Below are 21,688 nucleotides of genomic sequence, written 5' to 3' on the forward strand. Positions count from 1 at the left end.
GGGTAGTATCAGGTAGCAAATACAGTATGGTTTATGAATGACTTCAATGATTACTACTAGAATGAGTGATATTCTCACTTTGCTCAAAGATAGCCTAAAGACAGTAGACAATGAAATTAAACATATTGGCAAATATACAAAAGTTAAACTATAGTAATACAGTAATAATAAAATTATGCAGTGATGCATCCCAAGCAAAAGTGCTCATACTGAAGCAAAGGCAAAGTTGACATTCATGTGAAGAGCGATTGTGCCATCTGGTGGATCAGAAGTAGTACCAATAAAATCTATCACCAATCAAGTTAAAAAATTGTTTATCAAGTATAAAATTTGCCACTCACAATTCAACAGCATCAATGTCTTAAAGACTCCAAATTATTAGACACTCATTTGGAAAATCAACCTAAAGAAAAAGAGTAGAACACATACGATTGTCCTGGTGCCAAAACAATTCTGACCATTTGCAGCCTGCACACCTACGTACGATAGACTGGGGTTTAGATGGTTTCAACACACTGTAGAACAGGGAAATGGTCAAAGGCAGGTAATGCATTATAAATCTGGTCATTTTGATTTTATTGTGACATGTTTCTGGGACTGTACTCAATTTAGCTTTACTTTTGTGACTTTGTAATCTAATGTATAGAACCATCATGTCTGATCCCAGCTTATGGTTAACTCAAAGCCTCAAATGGTCACCATTCCCCTGGCACCACAGAAACCTTAAGAGACTTCCCTGGTCTAGAACAGTAGTGTAGAAAAGATAAACTTCCATTAGCAGGACAAAGGGTGGTAGGACATCTTACAGCAAAGATCATTTTTAATGGTCCCAAATATTCTGAACAACTAAGTGTACACTCATGTAAAAGAAAGAAGGAAAAAAAATAGAAGATATGACAAAATTGATCACATCTAGAATTCCACTCAATCTTTAATCAAGACGGGATTACAAATTTTTCCAAAAAATCTGCAGTTTCAAAGGGCAAAAAAGGGTAAAACTAGCTCACCTACTGAGGTCTTTTAAAAACCTGTTCAAGTGCGACTGAAAACGTCCTGAACATGAACATTTAAAGGCAGGTCTCTTTTGTTGTCGTTTACAAAAACAGAAGAGAGCGAGAGAAAGTTAAATGGAGAAAAGAAACAGGGGGTGCAGGGAGAGGGGGGGGGGGGGGTTTAAGAAACTGCTGGCTTTTTTTTCTCTTTAGAGAATGAACGTCCGCTGAACGACAACACCGACCGATGACATCTTCAAAATGACAACGACGACAGCTGTTTGCCCCATGCTGTCTCCCGTCTGGTCCTAGGAATTATCTTTAAAAAAAAATCAAATAAAGAGAAACAAAAAAAACAAGAAAAATGATGGTGGGGGAAAGGTCAGGGAACAAAGCGGAGACGAAAATGAGGTGAAAGGATAACAGAACAGAGGATGGACTCTTGAGAAGGGTGGGGGGGCAGGCAGGGGTTGAGTGGTGGTTCTGGGTCTGAATTGGCCGACCTGCTTGGGTCGCTGTGATGTCCTTCCCTGAGTGGGGCTGGGGGGCGGGGGGCAGTGGGTCGTGGTCTGAGCCCTCAAGCTCTTTGGGGCTTCAGTCTGCGTTAACTCGTGTGCGAGTGTGGTCTTTTACTCCAGTTGCAGAATAACTCCTCAGTTGAGTCTACCGTTGTCTAACTGCAATAAACTGCCATCGTCTTGTTTGTTTGCCCCCCTCCCTCACTTTCTCTCTCATCCCGTTGCTTGATGGCCGGTTTCTCGCTCCGTCATCCGATTGGCACTTGTATGAACCGGGATAGCACGAGGAGGCTTCGATTCCGTTCGCAGTCCGCTCCTCGGCTATCCCCACCCCACCCAACGGCGAGAGGGGATCATTCATTTGTTTTGCTTACAAGTTTTATCATTCCTGCATGAAGTCAATGGTGTTTGGTTGAAATATTAGTCTGGCGAGCGGAGCGAGAGCTGAGACACCCAGTGTTTTTTGTTTTGTTTTGTTTGTTTTAGGAATTCAGCTTGGACTTCTTCGAGGGAGGCAGGGGATCTTCTTTACTCTCCGCGTCATCTTCCTCTTCCTCTTCCTCATCCTCCTCGTCATCATCAGGGTAGTCCACTAGCCCCACCAGACCCCCCTGAAGCAGACAAGACAGAACATGAATCTACATCAAACTGATTCATTAGAAGTCAACTTTCCATTTTCCGATATCTACTATGATTTCAGTATTTTGCACAGACATGCTGCAAAGGCAAGCTCAGCCTTTGCAGAGAGTAAAATCAATTTAATCTCAGATATTGATAGACAAAGAACAATTTACATTTGTAAATTGCCTAGATAAAAAGTGGAAACACACATCTAGGTGCTGGTCATCAAGAATAGTTAATAACTCCACCGTATAATATAAATCATACAAATAATTAAACAAGACCAGCCCCACTTTAACCTCATCATAGACAAAAACCCACCTTTGTGGTAATGGCCGTGGTGGGGGGAGAGCTCCGTGCCCCAGAGCCCGGGGACCCTGGTGAGCCCGGTGATCCGGGATTCAATGGGGCTGAGGAGGGAGGGCTAGACAGGCTGGTTTTGGTGGAGCCGGAAAATGAGAGCTTGAAGCTTGGGCTCTGTCTACCAGACAGGCTGGACTTGCCCAGTACCTCCTTGTCGTCCGTGTCTTTCACTGGAGAGGAGGGAAGAGGCAGGAAAATATCTTTCTCCACATCCAAATACATACAACTGTTTTTAATTCCCAAGATATCCCAGCAAACTACAGGATATCTGCAGCTATCAGCAATTTAAATGTAAGACTTTTTAATATCACTGTGAGAAGCCATTTAAGACCCTCCCCCTCCCCCATATTGGTGCTGTCCAAAGGGAGGGGAGGTATTTACCTGCTTCTTTCCTTGTCTTTCCATTCTCACTACGTTTTCTTGGCCGCCTTCTCAGAATTAATATCTGCATCTCCAGTTGACACTCCTGTTCTGCTTCTGAATCCATTTGATTCTTTCCCTCTGATTTTTGTAGATCTTGAATCAGCTGCCTTCTCCTCCACCTTCTCTCCACCTGATCCTTCATCTGTCTTTCCCAAGTCCCCGACCCTTTCCTTCCTTCACTCTCCTCATCTCTTCCTCCACTGTCACAATCTGATACAAACTTAAGAGTTTATTGTAACAATCATGGTCCAAGGATGAATGATCTGGTTTTCCATGGTATATTAACGTACCGGTAAGCTAAAAACTGCAACAAGCTGGTTAACTGTAAATTAGTCAAATGGATCTGGAGCTTCACATTTAGGCCGATTAACTTACTTAGAGTTTTGTCAACTGTCAATTGTTAATTCGTTTGCACACCTCCTAACCGATAGGGGCGCGTAGTTGAAAGTTTATGTACACGTTTGCTCTGTAAATGTAGCAGTCCTAAAAAAAAGTTGGACCATGACGCTTGTGAAGCACATCATGACTCATGAGCATCATGTGAACCATGGCTAGTTCTGCAAGGTCCCTGATTCACCTTCACCAGTCCATGTCTAGCCTTAACAAAATATATTCTAAACCATGCTAAGTTTGCACAGATAATGTGCTGTATATTTTATGTTCATGAACCACATTATAAAGTTTAACTAATGAACCCTATCAGGATACTCAAACTGGCGGCATTGACAAATTATATAGATAAATATTTGGATTGATCAATATGGAAATAGGTATTGTAATCATGTTTTTTTGCCATATTGCCCAGCTGTACCAAGAAAAAATAATATATATATATATATATATATATACCATAACACCAGCAGCGGTGCATATCAAATGCTCAAATAACGAGGTGAGTAAACTATGCACCCTCCAATACACAATGCCCATTGCATTTAGCCATCGCCGGGCCCTGTCAACACCCCTATCCATTGGAAATGCTCTGTCCCCTCCAGTACGATTGACTCAACATACAACATTTGTCACACTGACACATTCCCTTCCCCACTAAATCACACAGAAGCGACATCTAAATCGGTCTAAGCTGTCTCATCACACATACTTTCTTTTTGAAAAGCAAAGATTTTGAGACGACTGGAAATGTAAATCTCAAAACTTCTCATACTTTCTAAATCCAATTGATGTAATACATAAAGACCTACAGAAACCCAGTCTACAACAGAGAATTCAGCACATAAAGACCTACAGAAACCCAGTCTACAACAGAGAATTCAGCTCATCATCAGCCATGAAATATCACTCGTTTGTGTTTTGAAACAACTCCCCAAAGGTTATCTTTAGTAAGGAAATGACCGGGCCATTCTCACAGTTAAAGAGTGAGGGACTCACATTTCTTTCTCTCCATGAATTTGCTGATGGGGTCCATGAGGTCTTCCTCGCTCTTCATCTTGTCGGAGGGGTGGACCACCGCCTCGCCGTCCTCCAGGTCGTCCTCGTCCGTGTTGAACCACATCTCCTCCTCGTCCTCCAGCGTCCGCGCGTCCCGCCGGAAGCGGTGGTTCCTCAGGATCGACCGCATGCTGGGCACAAGAGTGCACACGGGTCAATGATATCGTTCCATTTACAGGCCACAACGAGACAACACTCATCTGGTAACCTTAGTTTGAAGTCTTTTAGAGACTTCTTTATAAATAAACCTTTAGCAGTCCATATACAAAGGTTGGGCGGTTTCCAAATTTTTAAACCATGGTTTAAGCCCCTCCCCAAAAAACGCACTCGGTTTTACCGTCCATTAATTTTAACATGACAGCTGTTAAATATATAAAATCATAGGAATACTATTACAGTCTATCGCCACTAGATGGCTCCTTTCCAAAATGCACACTCAAGTCTAGTCTAAAATGAACATGCATAACAACTCATTAACTGGTACATACAATGTTCCTGCACTAAAGGTCACCATGCAACTCCTTGGGTCCAAACGGTTGCAAGGAGTTAACGCTAAAACAGTCTCAACCCTTTGGTGTGGTTTGGGCCGTTGAATCACTAGGGTCAACGTGGGTCAACGTGCAACAAGACATATCACAGTATCACACCGCAGGGACAACGCTAAAACCGCCTTGACCCTTTGGTGTGGTTAGGGCTTTAGTCTGGATATTAAAACTTGTCTCAGTTGTTTATGTCACAAGACAATCAATGCGATTTGAAATGTGAGTTCGCTGCGCCATGCTGTCACTTTTCCAGTGGGGCGGACAGGGCAGGATGTATTTAATTTAATTTTGTCCATAAAAATGTCCTGTAAAAAAGGAATCTGGATGCTTGTTTTTTTGCCACATCATTGCCATGAATGGTGCAAGCTGAAACTGCGGTAGGCTACTCTCTCCTTCAACTTCAATGCATCTCCTAGATTGTGATCTAGGTTTAGATCAGCTTAAACACACTGCAGCGTTTATCAGATTTTTAGCAGCGTTTTTCTGCCGGTTTTCCAAAAAATGCGTCCAGTCTGCAAGGATATTTATATTAGTCCTGAAAAGAGTCAGTGATTTGTTTTACAATTCTCGTCGTATAAACACGTTTGTCAGCAGTTCATTTCACCTCGTAACCCAGGCATTTTTTGATGGCATTCACACAGTCAACCCGACACGGGCTACAGCCCAACGTATACGTCGTAGGAGGATGGGGCCGTGCGCCAAAAAAAGCAGATCTACAACGCTTACAGCGCATCGCTTGTAGATCTATTTTCTGCACGTGGTCCGCTGTACAGCGACGTATAACTCCAGCTTTGGAGCGGAGCTGTTCTGACATAATTTAATTTTCCTGCGCCATCGTCGAGTTTGTGGCGGACAGTGGGTGAAAGGAATATTTTGGCATATCAGCCGTCGCATTACTTAGTTGACGTGACGCTGACATTCTCTCTACTGCTTCAGTAAACAATAATCACCCTGGCAACGCACATGACAGCATTTCATAAAACCACATTAAACCGAAAACTGCACAACCTTAGTCCACACAGTCAAACTCTAGCAAAATAAATGACATTCCCATTGACAATGAATGGACAATTTTACATCATAGTGTAAACACAAACATTGATGTTGAAGGTGGTGACGCAAATTGTGATTGGCCAGAATGAGATGATGTACCCCCTGATAAGAGCACCCCTCACTTCACATGGGTGGGACTTATTCTATGCTGAATGGCTTTTAGAGACCAATTGTATTCTCAGCCTGGTTATAATTATGTAGTCAACCAACACAATTAGATTATTGGACTGTAAAGGCACAAACGTAATACAAAGCTTGGCCAAGACATGAAGCCAATGGGTTGGGTTGGTCAACCAGGGAAGCTGAGCAGTGTGAAATGTAGCTGGCCAGTATAAATGAAGGAGAATAGTGATTAAAAGTAGAAATTAATTGGAATGTGATGAAAGAGGGGGGGGGGCTAGATAACAATAATTGCATATTGAATATCGAATGACAAATACAATTGAATATTGTCTCATATGCTGCTGATCTGACATCATTAACACCATGCAACTTGCAGGTCTCCTGTTCAGCTTGGTTTCACTTTCAAATGGTGATAGTACTGACAAACAAGCTCCACTGGTACTTAACTTAATGGCCACCAATGATTGGTCATAACAGTCATTGTGAAGCCAAGAAACATACGCAAGGAACTGAACGCTTCATTTGGTCCAGCAGACATGGTATGAGTCCTATTATTGATTGAAAGTAATAGCATTTTCCAGTAGATGTGGCTTGCTAGAAACCTTGCCAACTTTTTAATTCATTTCTTATATAATTCCAGCAGTTTAAATATATTTTAGACCACCATCATGTTCGCAGCACAGCTCATGAAAAGGGAGGTACGCGGAAATAAAAGGCAGGCGATATAGCTTACATTAAGACTGACTTTCAGAATACCAAACTTTTGAGTACAGAACTTTCCACCATAACAATCCTTTGTTGGTCTCAAAGGTTTGCATATCCCATAAACAAACCAGCACTGTTTACTGTGTTCCCATGGTAGCAGACATTATTCTAGCCGGCAAGGCATTGGAAGACCTTTTAATCAAAAGGTCTATAAAAAGAGTTAAGTAGCATAATACATAGCTAAAAGAGGGGAGTTATTCTACTTTGAGCAATTCAACAACAACAACTTCGTAATGACCAAAAAACATAAAGGTTTGTCATCGATACCCATTGAATATGCACTGCTAATTTGACATAACAGCCTCTTAAATTAATATCCCACAAGACCACCAAACGTATGTAATGCTTTGGCACAATTTGCAGTGTCAAACACAGAAATTAATTATACAACCCATGGGCATTCTGACAAGTTAAACACGCCTAGTATGCCACAAATAATCACCTTGGGCCATTAAAAGACTATTAAGATAATTACATTCTCAAACAGATGCCATCTTATTAATGCAGCCATCAAACTGGATGTTCTTTTTTTCTCTCATACACCTTGCACAATCCAGTTCATTCACCCATGGTAATGGATGGTGTAACAAGTCACTTTCTCACCTATCCAGTTTGGGGTTGTCCTGCCGCTCCCTCTGCTGTTCGTAGCGCAGCTTCAGGCCTTTGAAGGTCTGGACATAGTCCACATCCTCCAGAGCCTTCCAGTAGTTCTCCACTATATGAGCCGTCAGCGACTTCACATCCTCCTGGGAGCAATGGGAGGAGGAGCGAGGGGACAGGGGACAGCGATGCAAGGGGGTTGATAGAGAGGCACAAAGAGGGAGACCAGTTTAGCGTGAAAACCAAGTTTAAATGCGTTTGATTAATAGGGCACTGTTCGTTATACTCAAGAGGAAAATAACTAATGCAAGGCATAGGCAACACTCACCACACGGACATATTCGAACATCTCGATGATGGCAGAGTTCATGAGGTTGTAGCGCGAGCCGTTGTTGAGGAAGGCCTTGACTACTGGCTCAAACAGGAAGTTCCTCATGATGTAGCGGTTGTAGAACTCGTCCTTCAGGCCAATGATCCTCCGCATGAAGCGCAGCGCACCTGTGAAGTTAAGTCAGAGTCAACTCCCTGCCGGCACAAAACAAGGCTTTCCAACAAGTACATTCCAACTAAGATACAGATACAGATACTAACAATACGCCTCTCTGACCAACTTACTTAGTATATGTCACAGTTTCAAGCCCTGAATGTAAATTTTTAACCACAATTTAGCCCTCGAAGTGTAGTTCAACTAACAAGTTAAAACTTAAATTACAAGCTATTAACCTGAATTAATAAATGTTAAACTCAGTAGAAAACACTGGGGACAATCCAATACATTTCTATGGCTATTTATGCCACGTGTCCCAATATATTTTTGATACAGCACTGACGTTTATAGGTTAGCCCGTTAACATGCTGACCCACATAATTGTGACATCCTGGGTTTGAATCTGGCAAACACATTTACCCCCCCTAGCCCACCCCATATACCCACTCTTTCCTGTGTAGTTCAGCTGTGTTGTCAGCAGAAACACATTCAATAAGCAAGAGACACAAAGGTGTCTTTTTGTGACTCACATAGTGCTAGGAAGGCGTGCTGAGAGGCGGTGAGCACCAGTACCCTCCTGAGAATGTCCTTGTTGATGATGTAGTTCTTGATGTGGTAGGTGTGGTGCTCCACGCAGAACGTCAGCAGCTCCAGGATCAACGCCAGCAACTGGGACGTCTGGAAGTCATCTTGGGGGAGGGAGGAAGGATGGAAGGTAGGAACAAACGAACGGACAAAGGAAGGAAGGAACCGACAAACGCAGAATGGTAAACATCAGTCATCAGCATGTGAAGATACAAGTATTTGTGCATGAGCTGGTCCAAGTTAGCTGGTCCAACACCCACAGACAAGGAAAGCATGTACATCCCAGTATCCCTCACCTTTACTGGGCTTGTCTTCTGTGGTGTTGGCCAATAGTGGGGCCGAAAGGACGTGCATGCAGTGCTTGTAGAAAAAGCTCAGGAACTCTGTCTTCTCCGTCTTCTGCAAAAGGAAAGACAGCCACATCATCAGCAGGCCAAGAATTACTCTGACCAAGGAATTATGAAGCTTGGCACCACTGCAAGTAGGCCTATCATGTAGCAGAGAGACCAGGGTGGATGTTTAGCTGAACAAATAGAAAGATCTGGACATTGCATTTAGGATTTTGTACATGCAACATGAAAGACATTATTATTGTATGTAGAAGTATCCATACTAAGAAATAATTATATTACTTCCATTGTGTCCTTTTATTTGTTGGTATAACAACCAACCCATATAACTCTTACAGAGAAAAAATAAAGTTTTGGGGAAATGTAGAAATGTAGAAAACAAGAAGGTGATCGTGACACACTGATAGCGTTTCGGCGGTTAAGCCTTCATCAGGGAAGCCTGTGATAATGCAGTCACCAATATTGCAATGCAATATTGCAATTCTACAGCATTTTGTGATTAACTTCATTAAGTGGCCTTAAGACATGAGGCTAGGTTACTCGTTATCGGCAAGGCAAGGTGTGTGCAGCGCCAGCCGGTCAACTCACGTTAGCTGTAGCCAGCATGTTCTCCGGGTCCACAAGGGTCCGTAGCAGACCCATAAGCTGCACAGCTCCGCCCAGCTCTGGGTCAGTGTCACAGATCATGTGTTCTATGATCAGGTTGATCAGCAGGATGTCCTGGGGGTGACAAACGACAATAACACAAGTTGACACAACGATGACAATCCCATCTGTTATTGCACAATACACTTCAGTAACAACAGACATCAGTTGTTGCACAATACAATACACAACACATAAATCCCGTCAGTTGTTGCACAATATACAACACATGAGTAAAAAAAAAAAGAATCATCAGTTTGCTGCACAACACACAGCATTATCAGTAGCAAACCAATCATTGTTGCACAATGCACAACACTGAACATATTCCAATACGAAAATGCTGACTTCTGGATGAGGCTATAGAGGGTATGCGCGTGACATCATCATCAAACCCGGACATTATGCAGGAACGCCTACTGAGTGGCAAAAAACGACTTTCTGGCCTTGACAGCCCATGCATCCACACAGAAAAGTCCTTTCTGATTACATTGAACAACATTAAACAATGTTAAAATCACTTTGCATGTTACTTTGCCACTCAATTTGCCATTCACTATAACCCATTTTGACCTGAGATCAGATTCTAAAAATGTCTTCTACATCCTGACACTTTTCTGAAAAAGCTATGTTTCTATGTCAGTCGTTCTTTGATTTTTCAAAAATAGCAGACCTACAAGCTCATAGCGCGCCACTCGGTGGCGCACTATGAGCTTGTAGATCTGCTATTTTTCAATCGCTAAAAGCATAACATAATGCTAACACCAAAAGGGGTTCCCGCCCAAAATGGGTTTTAAGCATGCACATATCCTCTATTCCTAGACGTCGGTTGTTTTACAACAAGAGTTAATAGTGAGCTGCTTCCATGGGCTGTACTCACGTCATCGTTCTGCTGAGACTCCTGCATGACAAACTCTCGTACCATGGAGGGGTTGTACTCCACCAGATAGGAGAAGATATCTGTGGCCGCCCCACGCACCTGCACGTCATCCATCCCCTAGTTCACCAAGACACACTGGATTCATTTCTGAGACCAAACTCAATGAATTCACATGAACAAGTTACGGTGGCGAATACCTTTTACGTAGCCTGGACACCATTTCATTTCGGTATATTATCCGGGCAAGAGCGGATGATATCGTTACGTCATGTTGTAGTATTGTTTTGTAGTCGACAGGCTACAACAAACCCGAACTTTCTTTTCCCTCAAACCGATTTTTCTCAATAAAGAAGAGCTTTTATTGTTATTCCTCCGGTTTGAGGGAAAAGGTAGTTTGTGTTTTTTGTTCTTGCCTGTCGACTACAAAACAATACTACAACATGACGTAACGATATCATCCGCTCCCGAGCGGATCATATACCGAAATGACACAGAGACCAGGCTTTCCTCCGAGGTGGTGGAAAGCCTGGTGGGCGAGGTTACCTTTTACATGATATTTTTTCCTTCTCCTCACGGTGTAATTTTATCATGGGTATGTTGTGGAGTGGAAGAGTTTATGTACCGATAGTTACAGAACTGTGAACATGTGAACAGTATATAATTGTGTAGATGGCAATAGTTATTTTTTTTGTTTTTTTGTTTGTTATTTGTTTTTTACTTTCATCACGTACAGGAAAAGAACAATTTGTAGAATATAAAAGTATAATTATATGGGTGGTTTGATTACATGTTCTTTGTTCACGGGACAAGCTTTGACAGGACGCGTTAATCAGTTATGGAAATTGAAGAAAACTGTTATTGGTTCTGCAAAAAATAAATAAAAAACACTTTCTTCTGTGCATTTCTACCTCATTTTGACTGTCCATGACATTATTTAAAATTTCAAGGCCACAAGCATTATGTCAGGTTTGTCTTGTCGTCTTTGCACTGACAAAATGTTAAGCGGTTAATTTAAACAGATTCACCTGAAATATAATATATAATGCAAACACCCTGAACACACATACACAATACAAATAAAAAACTGCACCATTCTATTCCCTGAACATCTGTACTGTGTCACTCACCAGTATCACCTCTAGTGCTGGCAGAATGCCCATGTTTGACAATGTCTTGAAAAAGGCGTCTCTGTTTTGAGGTTGTAACGTTTGTGAGAATGCACAAAATTCCTTTAGAAAGTTTACCTAGAGAGGAGAGAGACAGTGCAAGAGTAAGACACAAGTGTAAGAGTGGACACAAGGTTTAAATGGTAGTAGTACTGCTTGCCTTGGAACCATATAGGGCTGAAATTGATATAGGGCTGAAATACAGCAAATAAATAATATATAATTAATACAGTGGTTCTCAAAGTGGGGTCCAGGGAACCTCATGGTTCCAAATGGACTCTTGCAAGTCTGTAACTAACATTTGATCACTGATTTGGGGGTCTTTGAAATTACGGTTTAGTTATGTATCATGTAAATATGTATATTATAAAATGTTATGTTTTTGACTGCTGGGTAAACATATTAAGCCAATATAAGTTGCTATAAATTAAATAGGTTACCAGAGTAATCAAAAAGATTGTACATTTTAATCAGTTACTTGCAGTAGCCCTAGTGGAGTGGAAATCTTGCTTTGGCATACCAGTTCGTGTCTTTTGTCATCGTCTGTGGCCTCGTCCGTGAGCTGTGCAAAGAGGTCTGTCAGAAACTTCTCGTCATCCTACCGCCAAATAGGTGGACATAAAGGGGGAGACAAGGATGAGGTAGGGGTAACGGAGGAGGAATTCCACCGTTGACACTCAGGCCCCTTTTTCACCAAAAGGACTTTGGTTCTAGAACTTGTTCTGCTGCGTACCGGTTCCCAGTTCAGGGCTGTCAATTTTTAGTGGAAACACTCTGAACTGGTTCAAAATTAGGCGGGAAAAGAAAACGGAACCGGGTCAACCCTGGTGGAAAAGGGGCCTCATTTTAGTCCTGGGTCAGAGCTCAAAAGGTGTGCTCCACAAATCTGTCATTAAGTGTGGTAGCTGATTTAAACCTGCAAAGAATGACCTTTTTTCTATCTAGAATATGTGTTTTCTCTCTCGGAAATCTAGTAGTGAACATGGAGTGAAAACCTTTCAAACCAAATAAGTAATTATAAACGCAAGCCTGTTTTAGTTATTGATTTTCATGCATTACAGTACTGGTGGGTGGGAACATAAAGTTGGCCAATATCAAATTATCAATCAATAAAATGTGTGCTGCAAGATACCAGGGCCTGGTTCAAATCACCAGGACAGTGGTTACTTTGTTGGTCTTCAAATCACAGGTTGCCAAGAACTCTCATGCTCATGGCCAGAAGGGAAGCATGCAAGAGACCAATATATATATATCAGTGGACGTAGACTTTCATATAACACAGTATCTAGGGCTGTCACTGTCAGCATCATGACATTTTACTTGACGATTAAATTCTTATGCAAATATCTGTTTTTGTCATTGAACATAGGAATACATTTATATTTTATTTATAAACAAACATTGCACAGGGCAGGCAGATATGACAAATAACTAAAATATATAAAGAAATTACTGACATAGTTTATACTAAACATATTGGAAATAACCGATCTACAAGCTCACAACACACTGTAAGCGCTGTGAGCTTGTAGATCTGCCATTTCCGCTATTTTTGGAAAATGTTTGACAGGCCCAACAGTATCATCAGAGTCAACACCACATGCCAGTTGTAGTTTTCCTCTCGCGCAGCGTAACTGATTTACACAACACTCCTCCGTCTCTATGGAGACAGCCATACATAAACACTGCTGAGTTGACACAGTAGAAAAACAAAGGTCACGTGACTATAAAACACTATCAGAGAAGCCAAAAAGACTGTGTAAAGCACAATGGGCCATGAAACAACTTCATACATATAATGACTGTAATGTGCTGCTCTGCTTCATAAGAAAATATATTTAAATTCACAGCGGTTAAAGGTGAAGGACATTGCACGACACGTCGCATCTGTAAAGAGTCTCGGCGGTCGACAAGCCCAAACCTTATTGATTTTTGGGTCTCAATAGTCAATACCTTCGTAACCAGGTCTGTGACAGAACCGTGTTTCAATCTCCATCCCTAGTTATAACAGGGTATGTCAGGGTAACTCTCAAGTGGGGGAAAAAAAGACAAATGCTTATACAATCAAGCAGCTCTACATGCACGTGTTGTACAATCCTTCATAGACGTTGTACCCTGTAGAGGTCAGCCCTGCTCACCTGAAGCATGCCGACGATCTCCACCTTGTTGAAGAAGATGAAGGAGTGCAGGGTAGACAGCATGTTCTCCTCGAACACCGAGGGTGTGGGCAGCACCATGTCCTGGATGTACTGCACGCGGTACGTCTGATGGATCTTCTGCCGCAGCTCTGGGTCCGAGATTGGGATCACCTCCTTGAAGCGAGCCGTCTTGGTGAGGAACTCCCGGTGACACCGTGGCTGCGGCAGCGCTGGATCGAACTCCAGGCAGCCGATGACGTCCATGATGCACTCCTCGGAGAACATGACCTCAAACAGGGCAGTGCGATTCAGCAGGAAGATGCCCTTGATGATCTCGTAGATGTGGTGCAGCCCCTCGCGATTCTCCAGGTCCTCGCACACGCGGAACAGTTCCAAGAGCTTGCGGATGTAGCCCTCGTTCTCCACGGCCAGGGCCAGCTTCTCTCTGCGCAGCGGCGAGGGCAGCGAGGAGGCCACCAGCTCAGCCAGGTCCTCCAGACGGTTCAGCTCGCACGGTGGAAGCTCCAGGCCCGGTGAGGACATGTCGTCGAAGCGCTCCTCCTCAGACTCGTCCACCACGTCCTGGGTGATGTCCACCGACGGGTCCTTCCCCTGGACCTGCAGAGAAGTCACACAACAGCCCGACTAACATCAGTGATTGAGCTAAGGAGTGGTCGCAGGAGTCCAGTGGTGGTCAAATGCAGACAGTCAAACACAAAAACAAGTTACCTGGCAAATTTTCTCCCAGATCTCATCGCAACCAGCTTTCTCCTGGAAGCTGAGAGCCAGGTCATAATTCTCCGCCTCCGACCATACTATCAACGTGTCCTGTACACAAAATGAATACGTTTACTATAAACAGTTAAGTCACAAAAACAAGGCATTACTACTGTGTGCATGGTTTAATGAACTGACCTGTTGCTTTTGGTAGGCTGTGTTGGGGTTGATTTTTGACTCGAGCAGTAGCGAACCTGCAGAGAGAACCAGATGCAAATTCAATCAGAGGTGGTACAGGGTGTGCATAAATAGTAAATACCCCCAAAATACTAATTACAGATCAAATATAATAAAGCAGATGAGCCAGATGATTGCCTTTGCGGGCCATGAATTTTGTGGTGGTGGCAGATCAGTCTTGATCAGGATTACTGGGGACTAAATTCAACTAGATCAGCTTGTGAAGCTGGCATGTTCAGTTTGCTGCAGGTTACAACGTGTGTGTGTGTGTGTGTGTGTGTGTGTGTGTGTGTGTGTGTGTGTGTGTGTGTGTCAATGCATTTACAGCATCAAGTAGAAGTGTCCTTTGCTGCACTAACTATTAAACTAACAAAGTGGAGTAGTTGACCCAAACTTCAGAGTTAACACTAAATTAAGAGCATGAACTTGAGCTCTCCTTAATCTAGAAACCACATAATGTATATGTCATGCCATCTCATAGACAATTAACTAGATTCTGGCGAGATGGACGCATTCTAGCCTTGGATCAAGACTATTATCATAGATGTATTTTATATCGAGTCTGACATTTTCTTATGTACCTATATATGTAAGCAACGTACCTATACATGTAATCAAATGTCAGACAAATCAAATACATCAATGATAGTCTGGACTCTGGATCCAAGGCTAGACTCAATCCAAAAGTGCTTTACAGCTGTAGTAGTACATCTTTATAAGACACATAATTAACATGTTGTAATGGTAAGACAAAACCCAGCACATCTCAACGTGCCATTCCCTTTCACCTACCATCACTCTCTGCTCGCACCAGCAGAGACGTGCCTTTCAACCTCTCCACATAGCCAGACGAGACGTGTCCGGTCCCACGGTCGTCCCACTGCCTGTCCTCATTGAGGGTATAAACTTTGACTCGACGACGGGTGTCCGTCATCCTTGCAGGTGGTCGTGACCGCTCCCCTCCTCCTCCTCCTAGACCCCAGTCTAGGTCGTGTCAACTGGTTACCTCACGTCAACTCTCAGATCCACTTGTTACGTTTGTCCAGGCAGTAATTGCAGTGCAGCTGATGTAACTCAGCAGTCAGCGGGAGCCAACAACCGTTTTGTTTTGAGCCAGGTCAAAACTAGTATCTAGGTGTAATCTGTGGTTTAAGAAAATACAATCTGATTATTATTCTGCCCAAAACTCCCTCAAAACTAGCCTCACGCGACAGTCTCCAGTTTATAGAACATTCTTCTTGCAGCTCAAACTATAAACACAACACGTCGGGTAGATTGTTATGTATCAAAGGGTCTAACGTGATCCAATCTTCTTGACAGACTTGACATTCAGAAGAGCATCTGCTTGTGTTCACTGACTCGAGGTACAGTCTGTACGCTGGCCGACAATGTTAGCTCGTAGCGTTATAGTTAGCAAACCTAGCTAGTCCGCTAGCTGCCTACGCTCAACATGTTCAACGCTAAACACACACGTTATACCAAAGAGACGCAGATCGCGCGCCGATAACATCATTCCACGTTTGCGGACCCGCAAACCATTTGTTTTAAGATAAAGACGGACGTGTTTTTTTTGGATCACGAATGTCAATAATGCACTAGCTTGGCTAACGTTAGCTGCTATTTCTTGCCCAAGTGTTCCGCCATGTTCTGGCTCGGGGCCGCGGAGAGACCCGTCTCTCCTTTATTGGGATCCCTGCATTCCACACAAAAAAAACACGCAGATCAACACGCTGAAATCGTGTAATTCCTTTGTGATTACGCTTTACATTATAATGCTATTTGCCATTCATTCCCGAGGTCTTGCTTCGATAATTGCTAACTGACCCCCTCTGTGAGTTTTCAGCCATCTTGGGTCCCTTCAGAATCTGTACGGGGTTTCCAGCACAGCAACAACAGGGCAACCAGACACATTTAAAGACGCAGTACAGGCGAAACTCAACAGCAAGCAAATAGTAAAATAAAACGTACACAAGTTAAATAATAAATATCAGTAGTATACTATATGGCAAAATAACAATTGCGTTGAATTTGTTTAAGCTTAACTGTTTTTGCATTAACTATAGTTAGTCATATTAATCTCATAACTTGACTTCAAGAGGCAATCCATTCATTTGGAATACATTATTTAACATCCCTCCATTCCACAATAACATTCTACCATGGTTTCTATTTGTTTACACACAAACAGTATCGCATTGAACGTATAGTTTATGTTGTTTGGAGCACAGGAACTGGAGTTAGGCTTTGAAAATTCTTATTAATCGTCTGGCCTCATTCACAAAGTTTCACAAATTTTAACTGTATATAAAGATGGAACACAGAAACCAGTTTGTAAACAATAGTTTATTCACTTTAAATCAACAAAAACACACAAGTAGCAGAACGTTGATGTCAGGAAAAAAGAACCCTTTGAAAACATGTAGGAAATATTGCCTTTCACATGTCCAATGATGCTATATTAACATGAAATATGGAAATGAAAACCGCTGGGATCACTGAAATCACACAACAATTCACCTTGTTGAATAAAAAAAGAAATAAATCACCCTCCATCAACAGCGGGTTCAAATCCAACTTTCCAGTACAGGTATAAAACAATGTCACATAACTGTTTTACAAAGTCAAAATGTGAAAAGAAATCAATATTAGTTAAAACAAAAATTGGCCTGTCCCATGATCTATCCCATGGAGCATTTCTTCCAATGGAGTCCGTGCAGCAAACATCCCTAGGATCAACACAGCACCAAATTACAGGCTGACAAATGTAATGCCAAGCACAATTTCAGACACATTACACTTTTCGACTGCATGGTACCAAAGCAACTTGTGTCTTCTCAACTTTTTAGGTTTTCCAAAGGACAAAATTAGTACCCAGTACTTTATTTTTTGGAACTTGGAACCTCTGTCGAGGTTCCAAGCCAGCTGAGGCGATATCAAAATGTGATGTGGAAACACTGCAGACAATTTGTTGGTCAAGGAGAAACCACATGAACCCTAGCAAGCCTTTTCTGGTCATGTTGAGCATTGTGATGTGAGCTTGTAGACTGGCTATTTTCAGTGAAGAAATTTGGTGTAGCACACTCTCATGAGCTCCAGCCTGGACGTGATGCGAAAAAGTGCGCTACACCAAACCGTCCAGGGATCACCAGGTGTCTGAAACTCTGAATGGAACGTTACAGGTCTGTAACACAAAGTGCATAAATGAAACCAAACCAAATGGTCCCTTACTGGTCCATTTGTACACGGCAAGTTAAATGAACACTGGATTTTACCATGTAAATTGGTTATTGTACACTCTCAGAGTTACAAACCTGTATAAGGGTACGTCATTGGACCACTGGTGGACCCCGGACCCCACAGGCGTTGAGACCCAGTGGTGTACAGTTTGTTTGACTGTATAGGTGCAATAGATAGTTTCCGAATCCATTGTTCTTTAGCCTCTACTGTGCAGTGTTGGAAACGTACATAACATATGGGGTATCATATGCAGTGGAAAATAAAGTACATGGTACCAAAAGCAGGTCAAGTCGAGCTGGTACTAAGCAGTGGAAAAGAGCTTTAAGAAAGAAAGCCCATTTTCTCTCTCGTCTTGAAGCAGTTTATTATACCCACCCCATTCCCTCTATTATTTGAAAACCCACCCCATATCAATCTGACGTTATCCCTACACACACATCTTAAATAAGTTTGGGAAATGTCACCATCAAGTTGTTAAATTTGGTTACGTGTAAATTCATTCATTTGGGTCAGCTACATGCAGCTTAACGTGCCCAACACTGGTTTTAAATTTTTATTTTATGTTTGGATTTTTTCAGTAAGAATTGAGGCTCGAATACCTGCAGTCCTGCACGTTAGCCTGGGCACCATTTCAATTCGGTATATGATCCGGGCGGGAGCGGATGATATCGTTACGTCATGTTGTAGTATTGTTTTGTAGTCGAAATACAGGAACAACAGGCGGCGGCAACTTTTCCCTCTCAATAAAAGCTACAGGCTACGAGAGCTTTTATTGAGAGGGAAAAGGAAGTTGCCTGTTGTTTCTGTCTGTAGATCCCACCCGGATCATACGGACTTTTGAAACAGAGACCAGGCTTTCCTCCGAGGTGGTGGAAAGCCTGGTGAGGCGAGGTTACCTGCACGTATAGTGGAGTAAGCCAATAGGTCTATTAAAGTTAATTGATAGGCCTATTAGCTATGATTCATTGTTATCTGCAGTGTTGGGCAAGTTAAGCTACATGTGCAAAACAGTGATACAATAGCTAATAGGCCTATTAATTAACTTTAATAGACCTATTGCTTACTCCACTATAGTGCAGATATACGAGCCTCAATTCTTACTGGAAAACAACATCAAATAATTAAAAGCAGTGTTGGGCAAGTTAAGCGACATGTAGCTGACCCAACACCGAGTGTAATAGGGTATATCGATCCCAAGTCTGTAACAGAGACAACCTGTACCTTCGTCTTTACTTCCCCGCCTGCTGGGCCTGACGCCGCAGCAGCACGTATATTTTCTCCTTGATCCAGTCTTTGTTGTATGGCTGGTATGTTTGAGTGTCAGCCCTGTACCTGGATATAAAGAAAAAGGCATAATTACTTACATTGGTCACATAGTCCCCAGTTCATGTCATGACCATTTCCTAGCCACAAGTAACTTGGACGTTATCTGCATAGTGGCAACAAGCTTCATTGACATCCCATTCACAAAATCCTATTTGATTGAAAGCTGGGTTATCCTTTTTATGAGCAACTTTATGGCAAACTGTTTGGGCTCTGAATGGGCTGTCAATGGAGCGTGTTACTTAGTTGTAGATAGGATCCAAGTTGCTTGCAGGTAAATATTTTCCTACAATCTGGCACTGAATTAGGACTTTAACAATAAATCAATGATTTATTCTTATATAAATCAATGATTTAAAATCATACTTACACAAGGCAGCTCAGGTCTGCCAGGTCATCAATGAAGTCAAACAACTGACTGATGTCATACGTGATGGAGGGACTGTTGGGATTCATCCTCTTCAGGTGCTCCTCATACATCTTGCAAACACCTGTATGCAAATGCAGGGCATGATGATTCAATGAATGCTTCAGCAATGGCCACAGATAGAAAATGATGCAATGTTTTAAAAATAAAACTGTACCAAAGGTTTTTTTTATGAAAGGAGGGCACAGTACTACATAGTACTTACTAAGTAAGTTATCATGATACTAAAGGAAGGGGTACACCGTAGTTTGTCAAAACATGTTACATATCGTGATATAAAAAAGGAGAATCCAGCTTATGACTCAAACTCACCTTCCATACATTCATTCACCGACTCATAGTCAGCATATGTGCGACCCTCTGGTCTCTTTGTTGGCTGGACAAGCAGGATTGTGTGCGACTGTAAGAACAGAAAGTATATTCATGCTTATATTTTGTTTATGTCTCAGACAATATATTAAATAGTCTCAACATTGAAATAGTCCACATTGAAATATAAAAGTATGCTGTATTCTTCGAATGAACACGATACGTTCAACGTTAACAAATGATAATACTATGACTCAAAATGATTAAAGGTAAAGTCGCCGTGTGGGTATTTGGAGGACGATGACACCGAAACCAAGTATGTTAATGGTATTTGTTTTTTTTGGTACGCTACCAAATAAAAGATTATTTCGAAAATGATCAGTTAATTATCCCAATCCATAGTTATAGTTTAGATCAAATAAGTAGAAATAAAAGGTTTAATTTCGGGAGTCAGATGAGTCTACCGAGGACATAATAAATGGGTCAAACTCATTGGTTTGCCACAGTAAACGAGAGCCTCGTAGTTAGCTTAGCTGCATTAGCTTAGTAGCATCAAACACAATACCTGGATAATGGAGCTTCCAATTTCCTGAAATGTAAACAAAACACACTCACCATGTTTGTGGGGACCGCAATCTTGGAGCTTTCGTCTTTTGGGTGTTAAACCGAGTATAATTTGCAAATATGGTCAAAAACAAATTTTCGACGCAGAAGCAGCCTCTAGCAGTGAAGATTCAACGGAAATGATACAATATTCTTCCGGTTAGAAGATCTTGCCTTCTTCTTCTACTGCGGTTCCGGTTGGAAGCTGCTAGAGAATTTCCAAAATAAAGGTAATAATATATAAGGTTACACATGCATACACAGTATATATATTATTTTTGAAAGTTCTAACAACCAAAACTACTACAGTATGTCTCCATTTATTTTGTTGTATTTTATTTTTGTTTTTTATTGTATTTTATTTTTTTGAGTGGTGCAACCACTCCCTTACGGAGCTATGTGTGTGGGTGGCTGCCTGGGTGACTGGCTGGGTGGGTGTGTCTGAGCACGAAAACAGCATGGTTGTTTTTAACACACAAACACACATATTAACTGTAGGCTATATGTGGTGATTTCGGGTGTGCCAGTACAGTACAGTACAGTACAGTACAATACACGTCATTTCTCAACCGTTTCGGACGTGGGGCGGCTCGCCGGAATCGGGCCTTCTGGAACTTGAACATGGAGCAAGCCATTGCAGGGATAAAAGAACACATGTAAATATTGTGTTAAAACGTTATATCTGCTGCTGAGAATGCAGAGCAGATACAGTATGCACTCAGGATGCACACCTGACCTCACCTCACTTTATTAAAAATATAAAGTATAACCTTTTGATTGATTGATTGATTGATTGATTGAAATATTTATTAACAGTTTGCAGAATTACAGTACATTTCAAGCACAAACTCAATACAGAGACTGTTAACTGTGAGTGGATGACCCAATAAAGCATTACACTTGTAAGAGGGTCCACCTTGTTCAATTCATCAAAACATTTAGAGACGTACAAATAGACACTTCTATATAAGCCAGAACAGAACAGGAATTCATCATAAAGGAGGTAAAAAGGGAAAAGAAACATATGTGAGGGGAAAAAGGGGTGGGTGGTGAGGGGGGATTTAGATTTTACGGGGGCCAGTTTAGAATTGCAGCCGTCCGTAGGTACCCTTTGAGAGCGGTTTTGAAGGAGTGA

The 21,688-nt window shown here is 42.0% G+C and overlaps 2 protein-coding genes across 4 annotated transcripts; both read right to left on the reverse strand.

Annotated features, from left to right (window-relative positions):
- Nucleotides 1-297: 297 nt before the first annotated feature.
- Nucleotides 298-16,512, reverse strand: smek1 (SMEK homolog 1, suppressor of mek1 (Dictyostelium)). Of its 3 annotated transcripts, none has more exons than XM_080790312.1 (15): nt 15,447-16,512; nt 14,616-14,671; nt 14,430-14,528; nt 13,701-14,318; nt 12,083-12,160; nt 11,524-11,640; nt 10,397-10,513; nt 9,460-9,591; nt 8,818-8,920; nt 8,467-8,625; nt 7,778-7,947; nt 7,453-7,595; nt 4,307-4,497; nt 2,453-2,664; nt 298-2,121 (listed from the first exon to the last, which is right to left on the reverse strand). In XM_080790312.1, the coding sequence occupies exons 1-15, from the start codon at nt 15,586-15,588 to the stop codon at nt 1,993-1,995; spliced, it is 2,466 nt and encodes an 821-aa protein (XP_080646438.1). In that variant the 5' UTR covers nt 15,589-16,512; the 3' UTR covers nt 298-1,992. The 3 variants fall into 3 exon arrangements, with proteins under 3 accessions (XP_080646438.1, XP_080646437.1, XP_080646436.1); XM_080790311.1 differs by having other exon boundaries at nt 7,453-7,592; nt 13,701-14,345; XM_080790310.1 differs by having other exon boundaries at nt 13,701-14,345.
- A 470-nt stretch (nt 16,513-16,982) lies between these two features.
- erh (ERH mRNA splicing and mitosis factor) lies at nt 16,983-20,703 on the reverse strand. The gene is made up of 5 exons (XM_080790314.1): nt 20,566-20,703; nt 19,954-20,041; nt 19,585-19,705; nt 19,113-19,223; nt 16,983-17,380 (listed from the first exon to the last, which is right to left on the reverse strand). Exons 1-4 carry the CDS (start codon nt 20,566-20,568, stop codon nt 19,121-19,123), a joined length of 315 nt encoding a protein of 104 aa, XP_080646440.1. The 5' UTR covers nt 20,569-20,703; the 3' UTR covers nt 16,983-17,380; nt 19,113-19,120.
- Between the last annotated feature and the right edge of the window lie 985 nt (nt 20,704-21,688).

This window comes from Protomyctophum bolini (assembly GCF_963924005.1).
Source record: "Protomyctophum bolini genome assembly, chromosome: 19".
Taxonomy (NCBI): Eukaryota; Metazoa; Chordata; class Actinopteri; order Myctophiformes; family Myctophidae; genus Protomyctophum; species Protomyctophum bolini.